Source organism: Stenella coeruleoalba, assembly GCF_951394435.1.
Source record: "Stenella coeruleoalba genome assembly, chromosome: 18".
Classification (NCBI taxonomy): Eukaryota; Metazoa; Chordata; class Mammalia; order Artiodactyla; family Delphinidae; genus Stenella; species Stenella coeruleoalba.
The window spans coordinates 5,926,199-5,947,120 of record NC_137164.1 but is presented as its reverse complement, the minus strand read 5'-3'; the positions used below and the strand labels follow the sequence as shown (position 1 = coordinate 5,947,120).

Genomic DNA, 20,922 nt, shown 5'->3' with positions numbered 1-20,922 from the left:
GGTGGACACCTTCTTGCGGGCCATTATTGTACATTTCTCACCACTCGGCTTACTAGGACCGTCCCAACACATCACAAGTGTTAGAATAACTTGAAACCCCAAAGGGGAAGAGTCAGGATTTCTGACTCTTTACCGGGGAAATCCTTGGGCTCTTTGCAGATTTGCCCACCTCCTCCCCAGCAACCTTCAGATTCCATTCACCAGTGGGCTGATGGCAAGACAAAGCCCCAACCTCGGACAGGCCGAAAAACTGCCGCTCAGCCCAAATGCTCTGGATCCAGGGGCCCACTTGCCTTATAGCCACACACCTAAAAGAGGTATAAATCATACCAGTTATATTTATGACATAAAAGCTACAGCATTTGGTGATCAAAAAGCCAGGTACAGGACTTCCCTGGTGGCACAGTGGTTAAGAATCTGCCTGCCAATGCAGGGGACACGGGTTTGAGCCCTGGTCCGGGAAGATCTCACATGCCACAGGTTCACCACAGCTACTAATCCCATGCACCACAGCTACTGAGGCTGCGCTCTAGAGCCCGCGAGCCACAACTACTAAGCCCGTGTGCCAAAACTCTTGAAGCCCGCGTGCCTAGAGCCTGTGCTCCGCAACAAGAGAAGCCACCACAAGGAGAAGCCCGCGCACCGCGATGAAGAGTAGCCCCTGCTCTCCGCAACTAGAGAAAGCCGGCAGGCAGCAACGAAGACCCAACGCAGCCAAAAAAAAGCCAGTTATGATTCCCAGGTCTCTGACTTTGCTGACTGGACAGGTGATGTCATTAGTTGAAACAGGGTTTTCAGGAGGGAATTGGATTTATAAGGAAGATGGTATATGTTTTGGACATTTTAAAGTGTGCAGTGTTTTTTTAAAATACTCGGGTGGAAGCTCTGGGTGTCAAGTTCAAGAGAACTGGGTGAGCTTGAGATTTGGGAGTGATGGGTATACTGGTGGTTGATCACAAGTGTGGATGTGACTGACAGGGCAGAAGAGGAGCTGGGACGGAACCTGAGAAACAGTACCCTTGGAGAAGCAAGCCCACTGAGGAAGCTAAGGCGCTCTCAGGGTGACAGAAAGATCGAGTTGTGTCATGGAACCCAAAAAGAGATAATATTTCAAGAAGGAGGAATTTGTTCAATGGCATCCAAGGCAACAGAGGTCAAGAAAGACAAGCATTGAAGTTAGGTTATGAATTTCTCAGGTAGATAAGACCTATCCAGGTCTGTTTTGACATATTATTGACCAAGGTCATATGATCAGATTATATTGTCTTTCAACAACTTGTGCTTGGAGTTGTATGATTAAACTCTTATGAGCACAGTATTGACAATCACCTACTTAGCAGTCATTGCTTAGTGTAACTAAGATCTTTTCACCACATCTTACTTTGCTGATTTTATCAGAAGCTTAAAAGCCATTTCTTCTTGAAACTAACAAAATCTAGTAGCTACTGTATTCTGTTTTGGTTTTGCCACTTGAATATAGCACTGCCTGGTACAGCACAGGTTCTTTGGAGATCAGTATGTCTATTCATGTGTCAGGTGGTAACTCAATTCTCCCACACGTTTTACTGGAATACTACGAAAACGTTTTGAACATGATATGACATCCCTGGTCTTCATTTAGCTTGGGTGTATCGTTTATATATTTAGTCCACCTCTTTTCTCTGACATTGCTAATGTACTTCTACTTGGAGCCAATGTGATCATAAGTGGAAATACAAATACAGGTGACATCAAGTGCCGGTACTTGATTACAAGACAATTCAGAATATGCTTACGTTAAAATCTCTAGGTCATTAAACTGAAAACATAAAATTTCAAAATTCTCCTGGAGACCTCTGCCCTGGAAAATCTAGCTTTTGATCCCGTGGTTCCCTGCGAATGCATTCCTCCCCCTTACAAGAAGAAGTAAACCCAGCTCGTTCATCTTCAGGTGTGTTCCTGGTGGGCTTGCTGGGGGGAATGTACTGTCCCTCCTTTGCCCCGGGGATGTGCTGTATGCACACCTCGAGGGTTTCATCACAATGATCCGGTAAGGCTGTTAATGACCACCTGACAGATAAAGAAATGGACGTTCATAGCGATGAAATAATTAGCCCAAGGTTGCATCACCAAGAAGAGCCAGCGACCACATTCCAGACCCCGGCTAACCCTGCCAGAAGCACTCTCTCTCCCGCACCCTCCACGGGCGTCCCTACCCGGTCCCCCTCTTCTGCGTTTCTCAGAGCACTTGCCTGGCCCGCACGGACGCTACAGTGGCCTGCATCCCAAAATGTTACTTCTGCAACAAATCTCCTGTGTGCTTCCGTGAGAAGTGATATTCGGACCCAGAAAAGCTCTCTAACCTCAGTCCTTGCACGAACCCCGGGGCTGCCGGCTGCGGCGGCCCCACTGGGGCCTCCGGGGGCGGGCGCTCGGGAGCGACGTCGGAGCGGACCAATCCCCGCGGGGGTGCCGGCCAAGGGGCCCAGTCGCAGGAAAGCAGGACAGCGACCGCCCAGGCGGCGGGGGACCAGCACCCCCGAGGCCCGTCTCCTGGGCCGGAGGCGATGCTCGGCTGGCGCAGCTGAGTCATAGCGAGCGCAGGCCGGGCCGCGGACCCAGCGACAGCCCGCCGACGGCTCAGGGAGCAGCTGCCCGGCGCGCGGGCCCCGCGGGAGCTCGCCGGGCGGAGCCCGCAGGGCCACTCAGGAGCTGAGCGAGGGCTGCGCGGTGAACTGTCACCGTTGTCACTCTGGACGCGGAAGTGCCCTCTCCTGTTTTGCTTTAAAATCAGGCTTGCGGTCTCCCGACCTGTGCATCTGGTCGAATTCAGCGGCAATTCCCCTTCCCATCCCAGCGCGGCGGCGCAGACCCAGCCTCCGTGCGCACTTGCTGCCCAGGAGCCCCTGAAAAGAGACAGCCCCCGAGACTCCGGCCCCGAAAACGGTCAGACCCGCGCCTAGATCGGCAGGAAGACTGTGACCGTGGGGTGAGTTAAAACAACATAAACAAACCCTTACGATTGGAAGCTGCTTTTTAAAGGCCCCCTTCCTGTCCGCTGTTCACAAGCAGCAAAATCAATAATAAACAATTACGTAATTGTCTCGTCCCCAGAGCAACCTCACTGTTTCCCTTATGAAAACCAGCTGGCAGTATTCAGTGTGGGAATTGTAGTGTGACCACTGGATAGCCAAAGTGGTAGACAGCTTATTAAGACTATCTTAAAGAATCATCTCAAGGGCGGGTTGAGTCCTTAAAGGTCCAGCTCTTAAAAATGGTTAAGTATGACAGTCTGAGGTGGTTGTTGTCTTAGGAAGTGCTTACTGCTTTCTGTTCCCTAGTTTGCTTGTTTACTCCACAAAGTTCCCCCAACTTCCCCATCATTGAAAATCTAGCCTCTCAGATAAGAGTGCAGCTGATGATCTCTCTCCTTTTCTTCTTAATAGAATTTCAGCTACCTACCCAAGCGAGATGAAGATTCCATTTGTGGAACCTGCCATCTGCTTTAGTGTATTTGCTATGACTTTGACTGCTCCACTGACAACACAATATGTGTACCGGAGAATATGGGAGGAAACAGGCAACTACAGCATCGCACCCGATAGCAATGTTTCTGAGTGCGCAAAAAACAAAAGCAGCCCAATTTTCACATTCCAGGAGGTAAGAGATCAAAATATTCCTAACACGTATTAAAAAGGGAATGTGCAACAGGATTTTAAAGGAAAGAGGATCCTGCACTCCTCATACATTGATCTCTTAAGGGTCACACGAAAACCCCTAAGTCCCAAACCAAAAGCCTTTATTCTCCTTTCTGTCTGAAGCTTCCTGACACCTTTAATCTGCCTCTTCTACTTAAAACCCCCTTCTTCTGTGACACTGGCTCTTCTCCTTTGTCTCAGAAAATGTCAGGGCAGTCTCATCTCCGTGGTTGTCTCCTTTCTTCTTCCCCACGGAAAGCCTGACAGTTGGGACAGGGCAGGCTGGAATGGTACTTGGTGGCCAGGGGTCGGGTGAAGCATGGGTCCTGCCTTTCCCTTGCCCACTTCCTCCCTACCCGCTTCCGCTTCACGGGCATGACCCAGTTTTCAGTGACCCCAGAAAGTGGACCATCCCTGAAGACTGTGGGCCCGGCGCCAGGGTCTGTCATGGGGTGAGGGTGGCATTCGTCATCCATCATTCGGTGTTATCAAATCAGTTTGACCCCCCAGTGCTGAGGAGCATCTGTGTGAGGATATGGGGGGTGGGGAGCACCCACTTGCGCTCTGAGGACACTGAAAATGTTCAGCCGGATACTCCAGAGCCCTTCCTTCCCCAGGTCCAGCCTCCTCCCCCAGGAGGTACGGCGCCAGTCTCCATTCCCTTAGGCAGTCTTTACCAGTCTACCAGTGTCCAAATGCAAAGCAGAGAGAGCATCCAGATTTGGAAATCCCCCCCCCCCCGCCATGACTGAAAAACAACCACACTTGTAAACTTTGAACTCTTCCCCTTGGGAATATTTTGTGATGGCAAAAGAGTGGCGCTGCTTCCCCAGTCAAAAGATGAAAAGAGTCTAAGGGACTCTGAGTCATCTGCACCCATGGAGAAAAGAACAGATTATTTCTGAACAGCCATGCAGATATCAAGGTTCTGGCCTAGAGTGAGGTCCTAAAAACAGAAGGGCCAACAAGGGGCTCTCCTCTTGGTTTTGTCTCCCTTTAAGAATGTTCCTGTTACATGTATATATCTCCAGGGAGTAAGAAGGTTCCAGAGGTTCATCAGTTTCTCCATTTCATACTGTGAGTTCCTTCACCAGCCCCCTGGGAGCAGTGGGAGGGACAGAGGAGAGGACTTGAGTGTCTGGAAAGGTCGGCTGTCCTCACCCTCTAGAGTGACGGGAGACGGGCCTTGGTCCAGCTGCTTTGGTGACCTCTGTGACTGTGCAGGTGATGAGTATTGGCCCCGCTCCCTGCCTAACCCAGCTGCTGAAAGCCCCCCACTGCCCAGAGCAGGGGTCTCATTTTGAAGATTTCTGCCAAATTTTTTGATCGATTGACTGCTGTTTCACTGGATTAATGTTCAAGAGAACATACCGCCCTAGATCCTTGCCTTACAGTCGGTGCGCTAGAGCTACAGGTGCTTCTTCTAAGATTGGGGAACCAGAAACCATCCCACCCACAACTGGGACAGGGCGTGGCGACCCACTCACCACTCGCTCCTTAGGACAGAGGAACACCTCCTTCTGACCCCTTCCCTGGATCCTGTCCCTGCTCAGCTTCTCAGAGAATATTCTGCCCCCTTTAAATCCGAGAACAAATGTTCCCTGTTCTGTGAGCTTCCACTTAGAGATCTGTGGGCTGCTCTTGTAACCCTAAAAATAAGAGATGTCATAGTACAGGGTCAGCCCCTGATAAAATAAATAAATGACTTTTTCAGCTCAGATTTTTCTCAGATCTCTCCCAAAAGATCAGTTGTGTGTAAGAATACGTGTTGAACCTCCGTTATGCTGTTTTTATTTAACCTTCCCACGTAACAAATATACACACTTACATACGTATTGGTACGCAAGATAGTGTCATGAATTTCAGGGTACAAATATCAGAATAATCGGAGCGATTTCACTTATATTTAACATTTTGAAAGTCTATTTGGATGAAAGTCATATTTTTCAATCTATCTGGGGTTAAGGTATATATAACATATATATTCATATGGATATGGTTCTAACCTATCTTTCAAATCTTCAAGTTTTCTGAGCCCTGTGACTGTAAGTACAACTACATACTTCTCTTGGGCGATGAGATTAATCTTTAAAAGGCCTCTTAACAAAGTGGCAAGGCTGTGGAAGGAAACTCTTGGCAAAGGGCAGAGAGTAGGGAATTCTGGGATGTCTATTGACTTTTGTGGAGGAAGGAATTTTTAAGCCCCTTACCGCCCTCTCCTTCCCTTGTAAATGATTGGTTTTGAAGTGTTACACCGGCCACTGTGGCCTGTTCTCTTCAGGCAGCTTTCAAGATAGGGACTCTGCCGCTGAGGGGACAACTTCGGGTCACCCAACAGATCATGAAGTTGTTCTCGCTCAGGAATTTATTTATAAACCTTTTAATAACACAATCCCTGGTTACCAGCAGGTAAGGAATACCTTCTGCTCAACTGGAATATATGCATTTTAGCCTATGAAATTGTGCCTTCCTTAAAATTGATAGCCCTTTCCTTAGTTTATCCCCGTCTCAGTACCTTGTCATTCTGTTCAATCTTGTATAGGAAATAGCTTTTTTTTTAACTCTGATTTCTCCCATCTACCCTACTATAACACATAACACAAAATTCTCCAGAGTTTATAATGTTCAAACACAATTTCTTCTGTCTCAACATTGATTTATGGTTGAAATACGCTTTGAGTTTGTTAAGATCTGAATTTCACAACATGGTTTGCAGATGAGGTGAGTAGTCTGTGTAACAGACTGGGTTGGGATGACAGTAGGAAAAAAGGAGGGGACAGGACTTAGGCGGAGGCGTGGAAATGGGAGGAGGAACCCCACACTGGAACATCTTGCTGAGGAGTTGATTAAACGATAACTGTTTCATTTATTTATTCAATAAATATTTACTTGATGGCTTCTATATCTGTAGGAGATACAAAGATGTGCTCAAAAGATCTAACCTAGTAAAAATGAAACAGCACTGACTGTATGTGGGCCCTGTGTGGAGCACCTTATATTGACTTTAAGTCTCCTGACAGCCTGCAAGGCTGGGACTGTTGACGTTCCCTCTGGTCAGATGAAGAAGCTACAGAGGCAAGTCATTTGGTCAGGATCACACAGAGCATGCAAGCTACAGAGGCCTATTTTACTCGATGGTTTGTTCAGTTAATCAATCTGTCTATTGAGTACCTACCCTCCCTGGAAGCGCTGTTCTTGGAGCTGGTGATACTATGGTGAAGTGGACAAGGTTTCACCCCAGCCGGGAGCTTAGATTGTAGGAGGGAAGTCACACAATGCACAGATCGAATAAAATATAATTTCCTGTCAAGGAGCCGGTGAGTCTCTAAGGAGAAGAACAACAAGGATAAGGGGCTGGAGCGCTGGGCGGGATTAGTGGGGTTGCTTTGGATTGAGTGATGGTCAGGGAAGGCCCTTCTGAGGAAGTGGTTTTGAACTGAGGAAGTGAGCTGTGCAACGATCAGGCAGAGGGAACAGCAAGTAGCATGGAGGTTTGTGGGATGGCTTGTCGGCCGAGAGGAGTGAGGAAGGGGAGATGAATCAGAGGCTCCGTGACGTGGGGTCGCCCCTCGCCGTGGCAAGGAGTTTGCATTTATTCCAGTGTAAGGAAAGCCACTGGGGGGTTGACAGAGGAGTGACACAAGCTGATGTGTGTTTTTAAAGACCACTCAAACTGTGGTGTACAGAACTGACTGTATTTGAATCCAGATTCCTCTGACTCCAGAGCTCAAGCTCTTAATCAATACACAAAAAAATACAGCTGGGGAATGATAACTGTTCTACGAGAAGGTTCAGAAAAAGGAGTGATGACCCCTGTTTGAGAATTTCAGGGAAATCTAGGTGGGACCTGACTATGGACTGTGCCTGGAGCATAGACCGTATCTGGGGGGAGAGTGGGGATAACGCTGAAGATGAGATCAGGCCACGTCTCGGGGGCCTTAAATACCAGGCTAAGGAGTGTGGACTTTCCCAGGCAGTGGGGAGACACTGCAGCTTCTGAGCAGGTGAGAGACATGCCGATAGTATGCTGTGGTGCTATGCAACATGTGCCCAGCAGTAGTGTCTGTGATCTGCAAAGTGGTAAGATTGACATTATATTCTGAATTGAATGAAGAGACCAGTTAGATGCCAGGGTGGTCCAGGTGAAAACCAATGGTCCAGGTGAAAACCAAGTGGCAACTATGGGACCATCAGGAAGGTAAAGTGAGCAACTTTAGCGGGACAGGATAGATTGTGTTGGGGGGCATGGACGAAGGGAAAGGCTAGAAGCAAAGATGACTGAAGTTTGGGGTTTGAGTGACCAGAGCATCTCCTGGCAACATGGAATGGCTTGAATTATATAAATATATAAAAATAAAAATAGGCTCACTATTTTAAAAAGCCATTAATTCAGTATCTGATATTTCTGTGGTTAATCATATTTTTGTGGTTTTTAGGGTGCTTTCTAAATATTACATGAATAAATCTTTTTTAAAATGAGTTTAGTAATCTCCATTATAGAAACGGCACATATCCTTTAATATAAAGTTTGGAAAATACAGAAAAGTGGTGAGAAGAAAATGCTTTTAAATCACCCCAAGTTCTTCCCATCATATACCTAGTGTCACGATTGTTACATCTGCCAATGCACGTGTACGTAGTTGTTTTGGGCCTCAGGAAAGTTGAGTTTAGCTCACTCCTTAGTTCATGGCATGCTACCATCTTTAGTCAATACAAAGCTCCTCTTCGAGTTTTATCTTAATTTTTAGTAAATAAAGGAATATTTGTGGAGACACGTGAAAAGGACAGCTGAGCTCTATCTAAATAAAGGCCTATCAGACACGATGTTTACATGTGATATTCATTCCCCTTTAGACAGAAAGGTGTATCATGGGAAAGGGTACCGTTCTTGCTTTAGAACAGTGGTCATGATCTCTTAGTGCTAACTGTTCACAGAAGAAGGAGAAGTCATTACATAACCAGTCCCCGAGGCCTTGGGTTCTGCGGCTCTTCTATGTAAGTCAGACATACACCAATACACACACTTCTATTTTCATGGATTAATGTCTCCACTGTGGTACCTGAATATTGTGACTGAGCATTGATGATTGTATCACCTCTTGATATTTGCCTTGTGAACTGGATGAAGATTTAAGCTATATCAAACCCATGCACTAGAGATTCCCCATCCCTGACCTACTGGCAATATCAAGAAAAAGTATGTACCAGGGTATTTTTAGGCATATTGTATAAGCCTCTGTAAACACTTTGTCTTCTTTTTATTTATTTGCAGGAAGTTCAGAAAAAAGTGTCTCTTTTTAATCTGCAGATGGACATAAGTGGGTTAATTCCTGGTCTCGTGTCTACATTCATGCTTCTGTCTCATAGTGACCACGGAGGACGAAAATTCCCTTTGATTTTGTCTTCTGTTGGTGCTCTTGCAAACAGTGCTTGGCTCTGTTTGCTTTCCTATTTTGCCTTTCCAGTCCAGCTTTTGATTGCATCTACCTTTTTGGTTGCACTTTGTGGCAATTACACCACACTTCTGGGAGCCTCTTTTGCCTACATAGTTGATCAATGTAAAGAAAAGAAACAAAGAACAATTCGAATAGCTGTAATTGACTTCCTGCTTGGAATTGTCACTGGATTAACAGGACTGTCTTCTGGCTATTTTATTAGAGAACTAGGTTTTGTGTGGTCGTTTTTAATTGCTACTATGGCTCTTACTGTTAACTTGATTTATATTTTATTCTTTCTTGAGGATTCGATGAAAGAGCCTTCATCTCAGAATGTTTCTGTATCATGGACTGAAGGCTTTAAAAACTTATTTTACCGAACTTACATGCTTTTTAAAAATAATTCTGGTGAGCAACGATCTTTGCTCTGTTTGTTGCTTTTTACAATGATCACTTATTTTTTCGTGACAGCTGGCATTTCCCCCATTTTTATCCTTTATGAATTGGATTCACCGCTCTGCTGGGATGAAGTTTTAATAGGTTATGGATCAGCGTTGGGTAGTGTCTCTTTTTTCAGCAGTTTCCTAGGAATATGGCTTTTTTCTTATTGTATGGAAGATATTCACATGGCCTTCATTGGAATTTTTACCACCATGGTAGGAATGGCTATGACTGCTTTTGCCAGAACAACATTGATGATGTTTTTAGGTAAGTTACAAATGTAGCCTAGAACTGCGTATTGATGTTTACATAAAATGAATTTAGTCTGTTGGGTGAGAAACTTTAATATAAAATTCTCTATTTAATGCATTTTAGTTCAAGTAAAGGTAATTTGTTTAAAGCTAGCTTTCCAGAAGCTGAAAACCAACTGACTTTAAAGAAAAAAAAAAAAGTTGAATAACCACAATTTTCCAAATTTGCACATTTGCCAAAAAATTGTTTTGAGGAACATCCTTCTTGTGAATCAGTCCTTCAAAATAGCATTCACCAACTTGAATATTTCTTAAAATGATGCTAAGAAGGCTACAATTTTAAGACAAGTGTCTAAAGTATACTCAAAAGATACATTAAAAAAATTCATTGAATATATTCAAGAAGATTTTGCAAATTGATCTTTCAGCAAATTGGTCATTTCATGAATTGGCTTTTGAGGAATCACTTTCTGGCAAATAGGACTGCTTCCTTAACTAGGGCTTGAGTGAGATACTGTGTTTGAAAGGGTTAAAGGATCTGTTAAAGTGGGACCTCAAGAAAGATCCAATTTAGTCTTTTTCTACAAAGGCAGTGTTAACCTCTTGCTACCTTGCAGGGAAGCAGAGTGACCAAACAGAATTGGGCTTAATTTCCATCTACAGCACTAGGTGACCTTGGGCAAGTTACTGAACTACTCTGAGCCCTTGTTTTTTCATCTATAAAATGGGCATAGTGGTACCTAAGTCAGAGGGTTATAACGAATATTAGAAGAGATAACTGTAAACCACTTAGCGCAATGCCAAGGGTTCAGTAAATGCCAGTTCTCCCTCCCTGTTTCCCTTGGAGTTGCCAACTCCAAGTAAGTTAATATATGTGAAAACATGATGAAAACATAAAGTGGTCTGCAAATGTAATATCTTACCATTTTGTCATATAACTAAAAATGCTACTATTAAGGGTCATAATTTAAGAGCAGAGGCAACTTGTGTTCGTGAAACTATTCACCCACAAAGATGAAGAAGCAAGAAGAAACCAATTTACCAATAAGTAGATCAATATAATAAAAGAATTTTAACGATGAGAATGCCAAGTCTGAAAGAGCAAAAACAGAAAACAAAAAATTTATTAACAGTCGCAACCTGCTAAACATGACGTTACTCTAATAACTAGGGAAACGGATCCATTTCAAGTGGCAGATTATATAGATCTGGACCTGTAACTTCCATGAACTCTTGTTCTCTGCACTAGAATAAGAATTTAAGAGTAAACTTAAACTTGAGAGTAATCTTAAACTGACGTGTCTATAGTCTATCTTAATTCATTAAACAGAATTCTACCATTAATTCATTCAGCTGTTAGATGCAATGAGTTAAGATGCTTATAGAAAATGAAGTATTTAGAGATTAAGTGTTCCGCCTTTAAAATGGACCCTTAGTTTTCTGATTCAGCCAGTAATTTCCAACTGTTCCTCTCACAGTCAGGCTGCCATTCCTTTTCACTGTTGTGCCATTCTCTGTTCTACGGTCCATGATATCAAAAGTGGTTCGTTCTACTGAACAAGGTGAGTTTAATTTGCTTAAGGAACAGAATGAATCTATGATCTGTACCAACTCATATCTGTGTACCATCAGTGTTTGATTCTTCAGGATATTCTGCAACCCTTTTTCTGCACAGAACTCCTTTGGAATTGGTAAGGGCTGTGTTAGGAGAGCTTATATTCAAGCAGGGGAGCCCCTGCCCGGGGCCTGGTGCTTTAGAGGGCTTTCTCTGGAGCTGCCCCGCCCCAAGGGGAGGGGAGACCTCAGGGCCAGGCGATATGCCCCCTGGGAGCCCACAACACTCCCCCCTTCTAGGCTACACTCTGGGTACGTGTGCGTGGGTCCCCATAACTCCCAGCTGAACAGCTCATATCCAGTGAATGCCTTGATGATCCTCTTTCTCAGACCCGTTCTCCTGAGGGTAGACTGTGACCCCAGTGTGCTCTCCTGTACACCAAAGGGGTAGCCAAAGGGTGACTCTTGACAGGAGAGTCTGGCCCAACCTTGGAATCGCAGGGCGGGGTGTCTACACCCACGTGTAAATGACCCTTTCTGAGCAGAACAAGAGGTAGAATACGATGTGGGTGGCTGCAGCCTGTAGGCTGGGGACTGGAGGGTGAGGGCCAGCTCTCCCAGGGCTGTCATGTTCCACATGGAACTCTAAAACGTCTGAGAATTCTAAGTTTGTGTCTGACCTCCAAATCATTAGGAAGGTATTTTCTCAGAGTAGGGAGACAGAACATACCTTAGTTAACAGTCTGTTAGTCAAAATTATAACTTTTTTTTTTTGCCTGCGCCACACGTCTTACAAGATCTCAGTTCCCCGACCAGGGATTGAACCCAGGCCACGTCAGTGAAGGCCCAGAATCCTAACCACTAAGCCACTAGGGAACTCCCAGAATTATAACTTTTAAATACTTAGAACTTGTAGGCCTCTAACTGTATTCTTACGCTGGATCCCCCAAATGTTAGAGCTGGGCCTGAGTCAGAGTCCTAGAAAAAACAGCATCCCACTCAGCTGATTCAATCAAGAGACTTCAGGGAAGGGCAGCACAGAGGAGAGGATGGCCCAAGGAGGGAGGGAGCAGAGAAGAAACTGCATAGCCTTCTCCTCCTGGACCCCACTGACCAAATCCAAGGAAGTCCAAGTCATAATATCTGTGGGGTCAGCCTCCCGAGCACAGAGCGGGGCACAGAAGATCCAACAGCTGAAGGGGAGGACAGAGAATGACCAGTACAGAAGGAAAACAGAAATTAAATCTCTAGTTAGGACTGGGTACTTGCTAGATACTAGGCATATGTGGTTGACCTCCTTTTGCTTTGATCATATGAATATTATGAGACCTTGGAGCTTTCTTTTGTTCCATGTCTTAGCCTGGTGCAAATGTTCATATCAAGTGTTTATGAATAATTCATAATTATGCTATTGTACTTATGGCCCTTTAGTCAACACTGGAGAAGACTGCATAATTCAATAAGGTTGAAAATAAATTTCTTCATTCTTTTCCACTCATAAGATGTAGCACATATTCACACAGCTGTTTATAGATGGTGTGATGAGGATTAATTGGAAAACCACTTAGGAATATTAAAACTACAGTATGTAAAAACCTACCTGCTTCCTTGAATTATGCAATGGTTTCTTAGATACGACACCAAAAGCACAACAAAAAAAGAAAAAATAGATAAATTAGACTTTATCAAAATTTAAAACTTTTATGCTTCAAAGGACACCATCAAGAAAGTGAAAAGACAGCCCACTGAATGGGAGACTATATTTGCAAATCATACGTCTGATAAGGAACTTGTATCCAAAATATATAAAAACTATTAAAACTCAGCAATAACAAGAAAATCCAATTAAAACATGTGCAAAGGATTTGAACTGACATCTCCCCAAAGATGTACAAATGGCCAACAGACACATGAAAAAGTGCTCAGCATCATTAGCCATCAGGGAAATGCAAATGAAAACCACAGTGAGACCCACCAGGATGGCCAAGATGAAAAAGCCCATAAGGAGTGTTGGCGAGGATGTGGAGAAACTGGAGCCCTCATACGCTGCTGTGGGAGTGTAAAATGGTGCAGCCGTCTTACAAAACAGTTTGGTAGCTCCTCAGAAAGTTAAACAGTTACCTTATGACTCAGCAATTCCACTCCTAGGTATATACCAAAGAGAAATGAAAACACATGTCCACACAAAATCTTGTACACACATGTTCACAGCAGCATTATCTGTAATAGTCAAGAAGCATAAACAATGCAAATGTCCATGAACTGATGAATAAACAAAATGAGGTGTGTCTGTCCAACGGAATATAATTTCGCACTAAAAAGAAATGAAGTAATCATAAGTTGTGCTGCTCAGGGAAGTTCAGCAACAAGCTAGAGCTACTTCATGAGATGGTTGTTTGTCAGAACACAGCACGGCCTGACCAAGTTCCCAACAAGAAAGGACTCAAGCGGCTGCATAATAGGATTAGCACCATACCACCTGTCCCCGGCTGTAGCAAGGGATCAGAAATAAAATGAAACAATAACGTAGATACATAACTAGGAGAACTTCTTTCCAATTAAACTAACTTCCTGTATTGTCATAAATCATAGAGGCAGTAAGTCCATATGCTACTTGATGACTGGTAATTGCCCTTGAATGAAGCTTTTATTCATTCATTTGACAAATACATATTAAATGTCTACCAGGTGCCAGCACAGCTACGCCCTGGGGACACAGCAGTGAAAAAAGCATATGTGCCCTTGACATTGACAGAACTTTCATTTTGGTCAAAAGAAGACATATCTCTGATAACCCAGCATTCTGCATAGAGATGTTTGTTTTATGAACATGTGTCCTGTTGTTCAGTGAAGACTTTGAAGCAATGTATGAGAATATGTATAATAAAGTGAAAGTTTAAATAGATAAAAATCAATACACAGTCTAAAAGATCAAGACCATGGGGAAAGTTAAAGTCTAGACATGTAAACTATAACCAAGCTAGATCCTCAAGCTTGCCCTTTTTCTTCCTATCAGTCCAATCAAACACAATTATTTACAGGATTTGCACTGTCTGTAAGAAAAATATATTACAATTTGTCATGGAAAAGTAAACTTGGCAAAGTAGGGAACAAGCAATGGTTTAAGAGTCTGCAGAAACTACGTAGGAACTTATGCCACGGAAGCCACAGAGAGCTGAGAACAGCCACAATTGTAGTGATGCAGAATTTGACAAAGAGGAAAAAAAGCACATCAAGATGACCAGCTGTCTTTCGTAAGTTTCACTCTTCAGTCAGTATGGTCTTGGATTCCAGACTAAATTCAAAACTTGTAGAATAATGACCATTTCTCTGATTGTGAGCTTGGGCCGACCATGCAGCCATTTCAGGCTTCTTAAGCAATGCTCCATGGCCTGCCCTTTCCCACACTCGGCATGTGGCAAGCGGGAAGGACAGCAGAGTCCCCTCAGAGGGGAGCCAGTTGTAAGCACGTAAGACAGAAAAATACGTTTTAAAGAATCACTCAATGTCAGACTGTGGCATAACCTTCACTAGAGCACCGGGCACTTATGTAGTTACTTGATGAGTCACACAGGAATCTCGTGTGACTGAACTTTTTGTTACTCTGGAGGAAGAGATCAAATTCAAATTGCAGAATGTATGGTAAGAAGATTATCTCTCTGCCTTGCCTGTCACTCTTGCCAGATCTGACTTGACCTTTCAGAGGGCCGGTGGGTGGGACGTTGCTTGCCTGGGAGCCATCCTGCCCCTGCAGGTGTGTCCCAGATTAGCGCAGGGACTGAGAGTGGAAGGTGGCACCACGAACCTCAGGGGCAGGTGGGGCTGCGTCTTAGGCTGTAGCAGGGACGGGAGATGCGGCAGATTCCACACGCCTCAGCTTCCAGTGCCTTTTAGCTTTGCCGCACGGACCCTGGAAGTACTGATTCCAGCTCCTCTCACACCAGGTCCAGGGAGAACTCCTGAGCTCCGTTTCTTCACCCACAAAACGGGTGACTGCCTTCTCAGGGATTTTGAGGGAGTAGCTTTCCTTCACCAAGCAGTGCCCCCAGGGCTGCACTTTTCACTGAGTAGCCATTTTCTGCATTATTTTTGTTTGTTGTTTTGTAACTCAGCCTTTTCTCTCTCTCCCTCCACACCCTGACCCCAAACAGGCACCATGTTCGCTTGTCTCGCTTTCTTAGAAACACTTGGCGGAATCACTGCAGTTTCTACTTTCAACGGAATTTATTCAGCCACTGTTGCTTGGTACAAAGGCTTCGTCTTTCTGCTCTCCGCTGTTTTATTACTAATTCCAGCCATCAGTCTATGGTATGTCATTACTTTTTATCCTTTTATCAAAGCATAGATGGATTGAATTCCCTGACCTCACCAGTGCAATTACATAGATCTGTTGAAGTTTTGCCTTGGACTGTACTTTTCTCAAGAACTTTTAGACATGAAGACATCTGTCAATAATTTTGGAGACTTAGAAAGAAAGAGACAGTGGTGTGGCCAACCAGGACTAAGAGAAAGAAACACTGGGTTAGACAGAGACTCTGAGAAGTTACCCCTTATCTTTAAATATGAACAACTGATGAATTTAGTGTCTAAGAATATATATGTATTATCAGTACATATATATTCATATGTATATTCAATACACATATATTCTATGAATATATATATACATATATATACATTCAAACAATGACTTCCTACAGTATAATATCCCCTGAAGGTCACAGATTACTCTAAGAAGATATACTTTAATACAGATCCTTGGGTAAATGACAAGAGCAGATAGCATGCACTGGATATTAAGAATTCTCTTTCCTTTACAGAGAGTTGGCTTATTTGATGATTTCCTTTTCAAATGTAAATATCCAAGTAAATACAAACTACAAAATTCTATTTGTGAATAGTACATAGAATAAAAAGACCAGAGGCATAAACTTACAAGAAATATGTATTCTCCCTGTCCCTTTCAATGAACAAAATGTGTAAGCCAACTAGATAAGTGGTTGTGAAAACGCACAAGCAAATATATTTGACACATTCTCTGGGGCCCAAGCATTGAGCTAAGAGCTCATTAACCTGCCTCTGCTGGGCTTGCCCATTTCACACGGCTGCCGCAGAGCAGGGTGATGGGGATGGGTAGAAGGTGGGGCACAGGGTCTGGCATCTGCCTTCCCCTAAGCACTGTGGGCTGTGGCTGCGTGGGAGGGAGAACAGAATCTATCCACACAGGCTTTAAACTCTGCCATGGCTGTGAACTCCTTAAAGGGCTGGCCTGCGTCTTATTCAGAGTAGGACCTCAGTACATACTGTCTCAGTGGGATGCTGATACCTAGATCTGTGTTAGGAGGACTACAATAGTATTTACGGTGCCTCTGTAACTGTGATGAAAAGCTATTTTTACTAGGTATGTTTTGAAAAGGAGACTATCACCTATTGAATTGGCCAAATTAAAACTCCATGCTTTGCTAGTGAGCACGTGATGAGACCATCAGCCTTATACTTTGCTGGGAGTAGTGTAATTCGGCATTATCGTTCTTGGAAAGCAATTCATGAACATGTATCAAAAGCTTCCCAAAAAAATTCATGGTATTTGAACCAGTGATCCCATTGAGAATCCTATCCTGAGGAAATGATCAGAAATGTCAAAAATTTATATATAAACAAGTTCATTATGGCAAAAAATATTTTAATGACCAAAATGGCCAATAACAGGAAATGGTTAAGTAAAGGATGGTGCATCCGTATCATGAACAATGACTTTAGTAAGAACTGTATTACATGGGAAGTAGAATAATGGGTCATGTTAATTTTATTCTTCATATATTTATAAATACTCTGTTATGAACACATATAACTTTTATAATTGGAAAAATCAGTGCAGAGAGATTAAAGGTCATTGTGCTTTTAATAATGCATCTAGTGTAAATGTAGTTGGTCTTCTGAGATTTTTTTTTAATCTGTTCAATATTTTTAAAATTAAAATTGCAGGTTATTTTCATTATTTCCTGATGTCTTCTATCCTAGCTTCAGTTATAGGTATTAAACATGAACTTCAGTAATAGCTTTAGTTACAACTATTTTATGTGGACTATGTGGTGGAGACAATGGGACAGATGGACATTTTAGGGATCTGGAAGGGGAAGAACTCATGTAGATTTTTTTAATTTTTATTTTCAGAAAGCTATGCATAACAAGCCTGTTAGATTCAAAATACCAGTATCCTCCTTCTTTGTGTAATTTATTAAAAGCCATGTAACCAGGGAAAAGATGGAATACAGATTATTTATTATTTATGTATTGCCTTAATCGATGTCTTATTTGCTTTGGCAGTGCTGTCAAGTGCATCAGCAGGAATGCGGGAAGCTATGTCCTTCTTATACAAGAAGAATCCAGCGAAGACACTTCAGACAGATGATTAATTGTGAATAAAAAAAATCCAAATGCTCATATCATATACTCTTGACTTCTGAAGGATATAAACTAGCTCCACAATCAGTACTTCATGAATAATCAATGCTGCAAGTCCTTTCTTCTAAACTAAACAGTCAGAAATAGTTGCTGCTCTAGCTTCTTACAGCACCGTGCACTTTGAGCACTTTATGAAGACCACGTGACATATTCCCAGTAGATAAAAGAACAAATCTCAAGACACCTCCCACTTTGGGATTTACCAAAGAAACTGAAACTTATCGGTATAAAATGGGACTAAGAAATCTGATACAATCAAAAGCAATAATCTCCCTGATATACTCCAGTCTCTCACATTAAGACCAAGAAGAACTCTTTGTCTGACTCAGTTTCTTCATCTGCAAAATGACTTTTTGACCCCTCTCAAAGATTTTGAAGGCATAACTGTTGAAAATTATGATGTCAGTCGCTTATAGAAGAATGATAGAAGTTTCAAGTATTCATAATATAATTTTCTTCTACTTGGGTAATGCTTCGTTTTTTAGAGCCCATCAAGGTGTTAGTGATAGTCAAAGCTCTCAGTAGCTGCAATATCCTTCAAAGGGAAGCACTTTAATGAATACATTTTCACTTTTCCTAATATGTTTCATCAGTGACAGGCATGATAATATTTCCATAAGTAACACAGGGGTGACTGAAAAAAGAGATTACAAATAGTCCCTACAGAAATGTAAAAACTGAGTAAACAGGCAATCATGATGTAAAGTAACTAGTACTTATAGAGTCAATATTCACTCCTTCTTTCTGTCAAAGGGTATCCATCTCTTACTGCCTTATACTCATCCTGGGACCACCATGGTCCCTGAAAACACCGCATCCTCTCCTGCCTCCTGTCTGCACACAAGGTTCCACTGGGCCTTCTTCCCTCCCTACGTTGAAACTTTTAAGTCTCAGCCAAGGCATTGCTTCCGCTTCCTCCGTGTCCCTTCCGAACATTTCTACCCTCCCCTCCTGCCCACCTCCACCCCCCCACCCCCGTCCCTGCAGGGCCCCCACAGCTCTCTGGGTACTGCCATCCAAGCATTTTCCCTTGTCTTGTAATGTTTGTTCCCCTACTTGACAATGAGCACCTTGAGGACAGGGACAATCTTTGATTCCTCATTATATCCACAATAAAATTTGAATTAAATGAACACAGAGTTTTGTTTTCACTTGTAAAAATCATTTAAAGCTATATATTTAATGCATTATGAGAGTAACCACTGATACCATGCCATAGTCATTAAGCCAGCCTTGCAAATAAATTGAAAAATATGTAGCCCATATGCATTTATATTTTATGGTATTTTCACAGGTCCTTCAATATCTCCCATTTTCTAAGTTTCCATATATACTAACACAAATGTCTTGAAGTACACCTAGCTGATTAACTCCTTTGTAATCTCTTCAAAGTAGGTAGTCTTCTGTTTCATAACATTGTTTACGGCTTTTTCCTGTAAGGTAATCAATGATTGCTTGACCAGCAAATAGCACTCACAATTTAAAAGACTGGAAATTCTTTTTTCCAAGACCATTCCCTTCAGGTTTAGCTAATGTCTTCTGGGCTATTCTCAGATTGACTGACGGATTGATTTTTGTTTTACTTCCTGTACAATGCTCTTCCCAGAACAAAATAAAAAGTACTTTATGGTTTACAAAATGCTATGTCAAGTTATTTTACCCTCTTAATAACCCTGCAAAGCAGATCTTCCTTTTTCCCATTTTATGGACAAGGAAGGCAAGTCTCAGGCTTCACCTGACCATGGTTATTCAGCTACCACTAAGCAACAGGATTACACAGAGATGGGTTTGGCACTGCTGAGGTTCTTCACAGAAGGGTGTGACAGATTATAAATCCAATATTGAGAATTGTATCAAGGAGAGTATAAAGTGCCCCCCCAAACACATAAGCACTACCGTTACCCAACTAACTGCCCATAAGATTGACTTTTTTGAGGTTAGATAAGGTCTACAACAAAGTCCCTTCCAGCTCAACCTTCCCTGATTTTACACATTCCACCTGAAGTGAAGAGAACACACATGGGAATGTTTAATACAGTGGGAGGATTAACAGATAGTTTCTCAGTTGAGCAAAGACCATTTGAGATGCAGTAAGTGTATAAGGGGACTGGACTGGGGTAGCCCAGGGTAAGAACACAGCATGAATGGGCTTGGCCATCTCCAAAGAGTCTGTCCTAAGAGATAATTAGTAAATGGGATGCCAGGAGCCTAGAGAAGCATGCAAGCTGATGGGGGTATTTAGCCAAGACATGGGGTGGCAGGGGTGGAGGGGAAGCTATTATCTAACCTCCTGTAATGTGACCTGATTACCTAACTATCTGAACAAAGAATATTAATGGATGACTTGTTTTTATGGCATCTATATAAAGAGGAACCAAAAGGAAAAACATGTTCCTTTCATCTAGGACTGTACAAGGGCGGTTAGGTATACCATATCTAACAGAAATAAATATTTTCATCACTCGGGAGGGTGTATTTCCGTTTCTATGAGGCTGGACTATTCAGTAGGATCCTCCATAGCCTGTACTGCACAACACAAGAAACCCCTTTTCTCCACTCTTATGCTCACTAAATAATCCTCTGGTTACTCACTCAGTATCCAAAAATCTTGCTAATAACAATAAGGTGCCCTAAGTTCAGTCTTTCTTAAAGAAATGTCTGTATATCAGGACCACCTGAGGAATTTTTAAAAAATCTCTGGAGATTCTAATTCACTTGGTCTGGCGTGGGGTCTTAGAATCTATGAAAAAAAATCTCCCCAGGTGACAGACACACATTCAGATCTGGAAACTACTGCCCTAGATAAGTGCTTCTCATTCCTAAATGCACACTCAGACAATCAGCATGGGCGGGCAGTTAAACAAATACAAATACCAGGCCTTACTTTAGGCCAGTGGTTCTCAGCCTTGGCTGCTGGGCAGAACTGCCGGGGAGTTTTAAACACCGCCAATGCCCAGGTCCCAGCCCAGGCCAACCAAGTCAGAAATGCTGGGAGTGGGAGGCGGACAACAGTAGTTTTTCAAGTGTTCTCCAGGTGATTCCAGTATGTGGCCAGGGTTGAGAATCACTGCTCTAGATCAGGGGTCAGCAAACTTTGTC

At 43.0% G+C, this 20,922-nt stretch overlaps 1 protein-coding gene across 2 annotated transcripts; it reads left to right on the top strand.

The window, feature by feature from the left end:
• Positions 1 to 2,400: 2,400 nt before the first annotated feature.
• Positions 2,401 to 19,407, top strand: SLC46A3 (solute carrier family 46 member 3). Of its 2 annotated transcripts, XM_079902708.1 has the most exons (6): positions 2,401 to 2,968; positions 3,426 to 3,639; positions 8,950 to 9,820; positions 11,283 to 11,366; positions 15,510 to 15,666; positions 17,686 to 19,407. In XM_079902708.1, exons 2-6 carry the CDS (start codon positions 3,451 to 3,453, stop codon positions 17,768 to 17,770), a joined length of 1,386 nt encoding a protein of 461 aa, XP_079758834.1. In that variant the 5' UTR covers positions 2,401 to 2,968; positions 3,426 to 3,450; the 3' UTR covers positions 17,771 to 19,407. The 2 variants fall into 2 exon arrangements, with proteins under 2 accessions (XP_079758834.1, XP_079758835.1); XM_079902709.1 differs by lacking the exon at positions 11,283 to 11,366.
• The last annotated feature ends 1,515 nt before the right edge of the window (positions 19,408 to 20,922 follow it).

Bases quoted from the DNA above. Each gene is read 5' to 3' on its own strand.
- SLC46A3 (XM_079902708.1), top strand. From the start codon at position 3,451: ATGAAGATTCCATTTGTGGAACCTGCCATCTGCTTTAGTGTATTTGCT. The intron at 3,640-8,949 runs GTAAGAGATCAA...ATTTATTTGCAG, and splicing joins CAATTTTCACATTCCAGGAG to GAAGTTCAGAAAAAAGTGTC. The intron at 15,667-17,685 runs GTATGTCATTAC...TTGCTTTGGCAG, and splicing joins ATTCCAGCCATCAGTCTATG to TGCTGTCAAGTGCATCAGCA.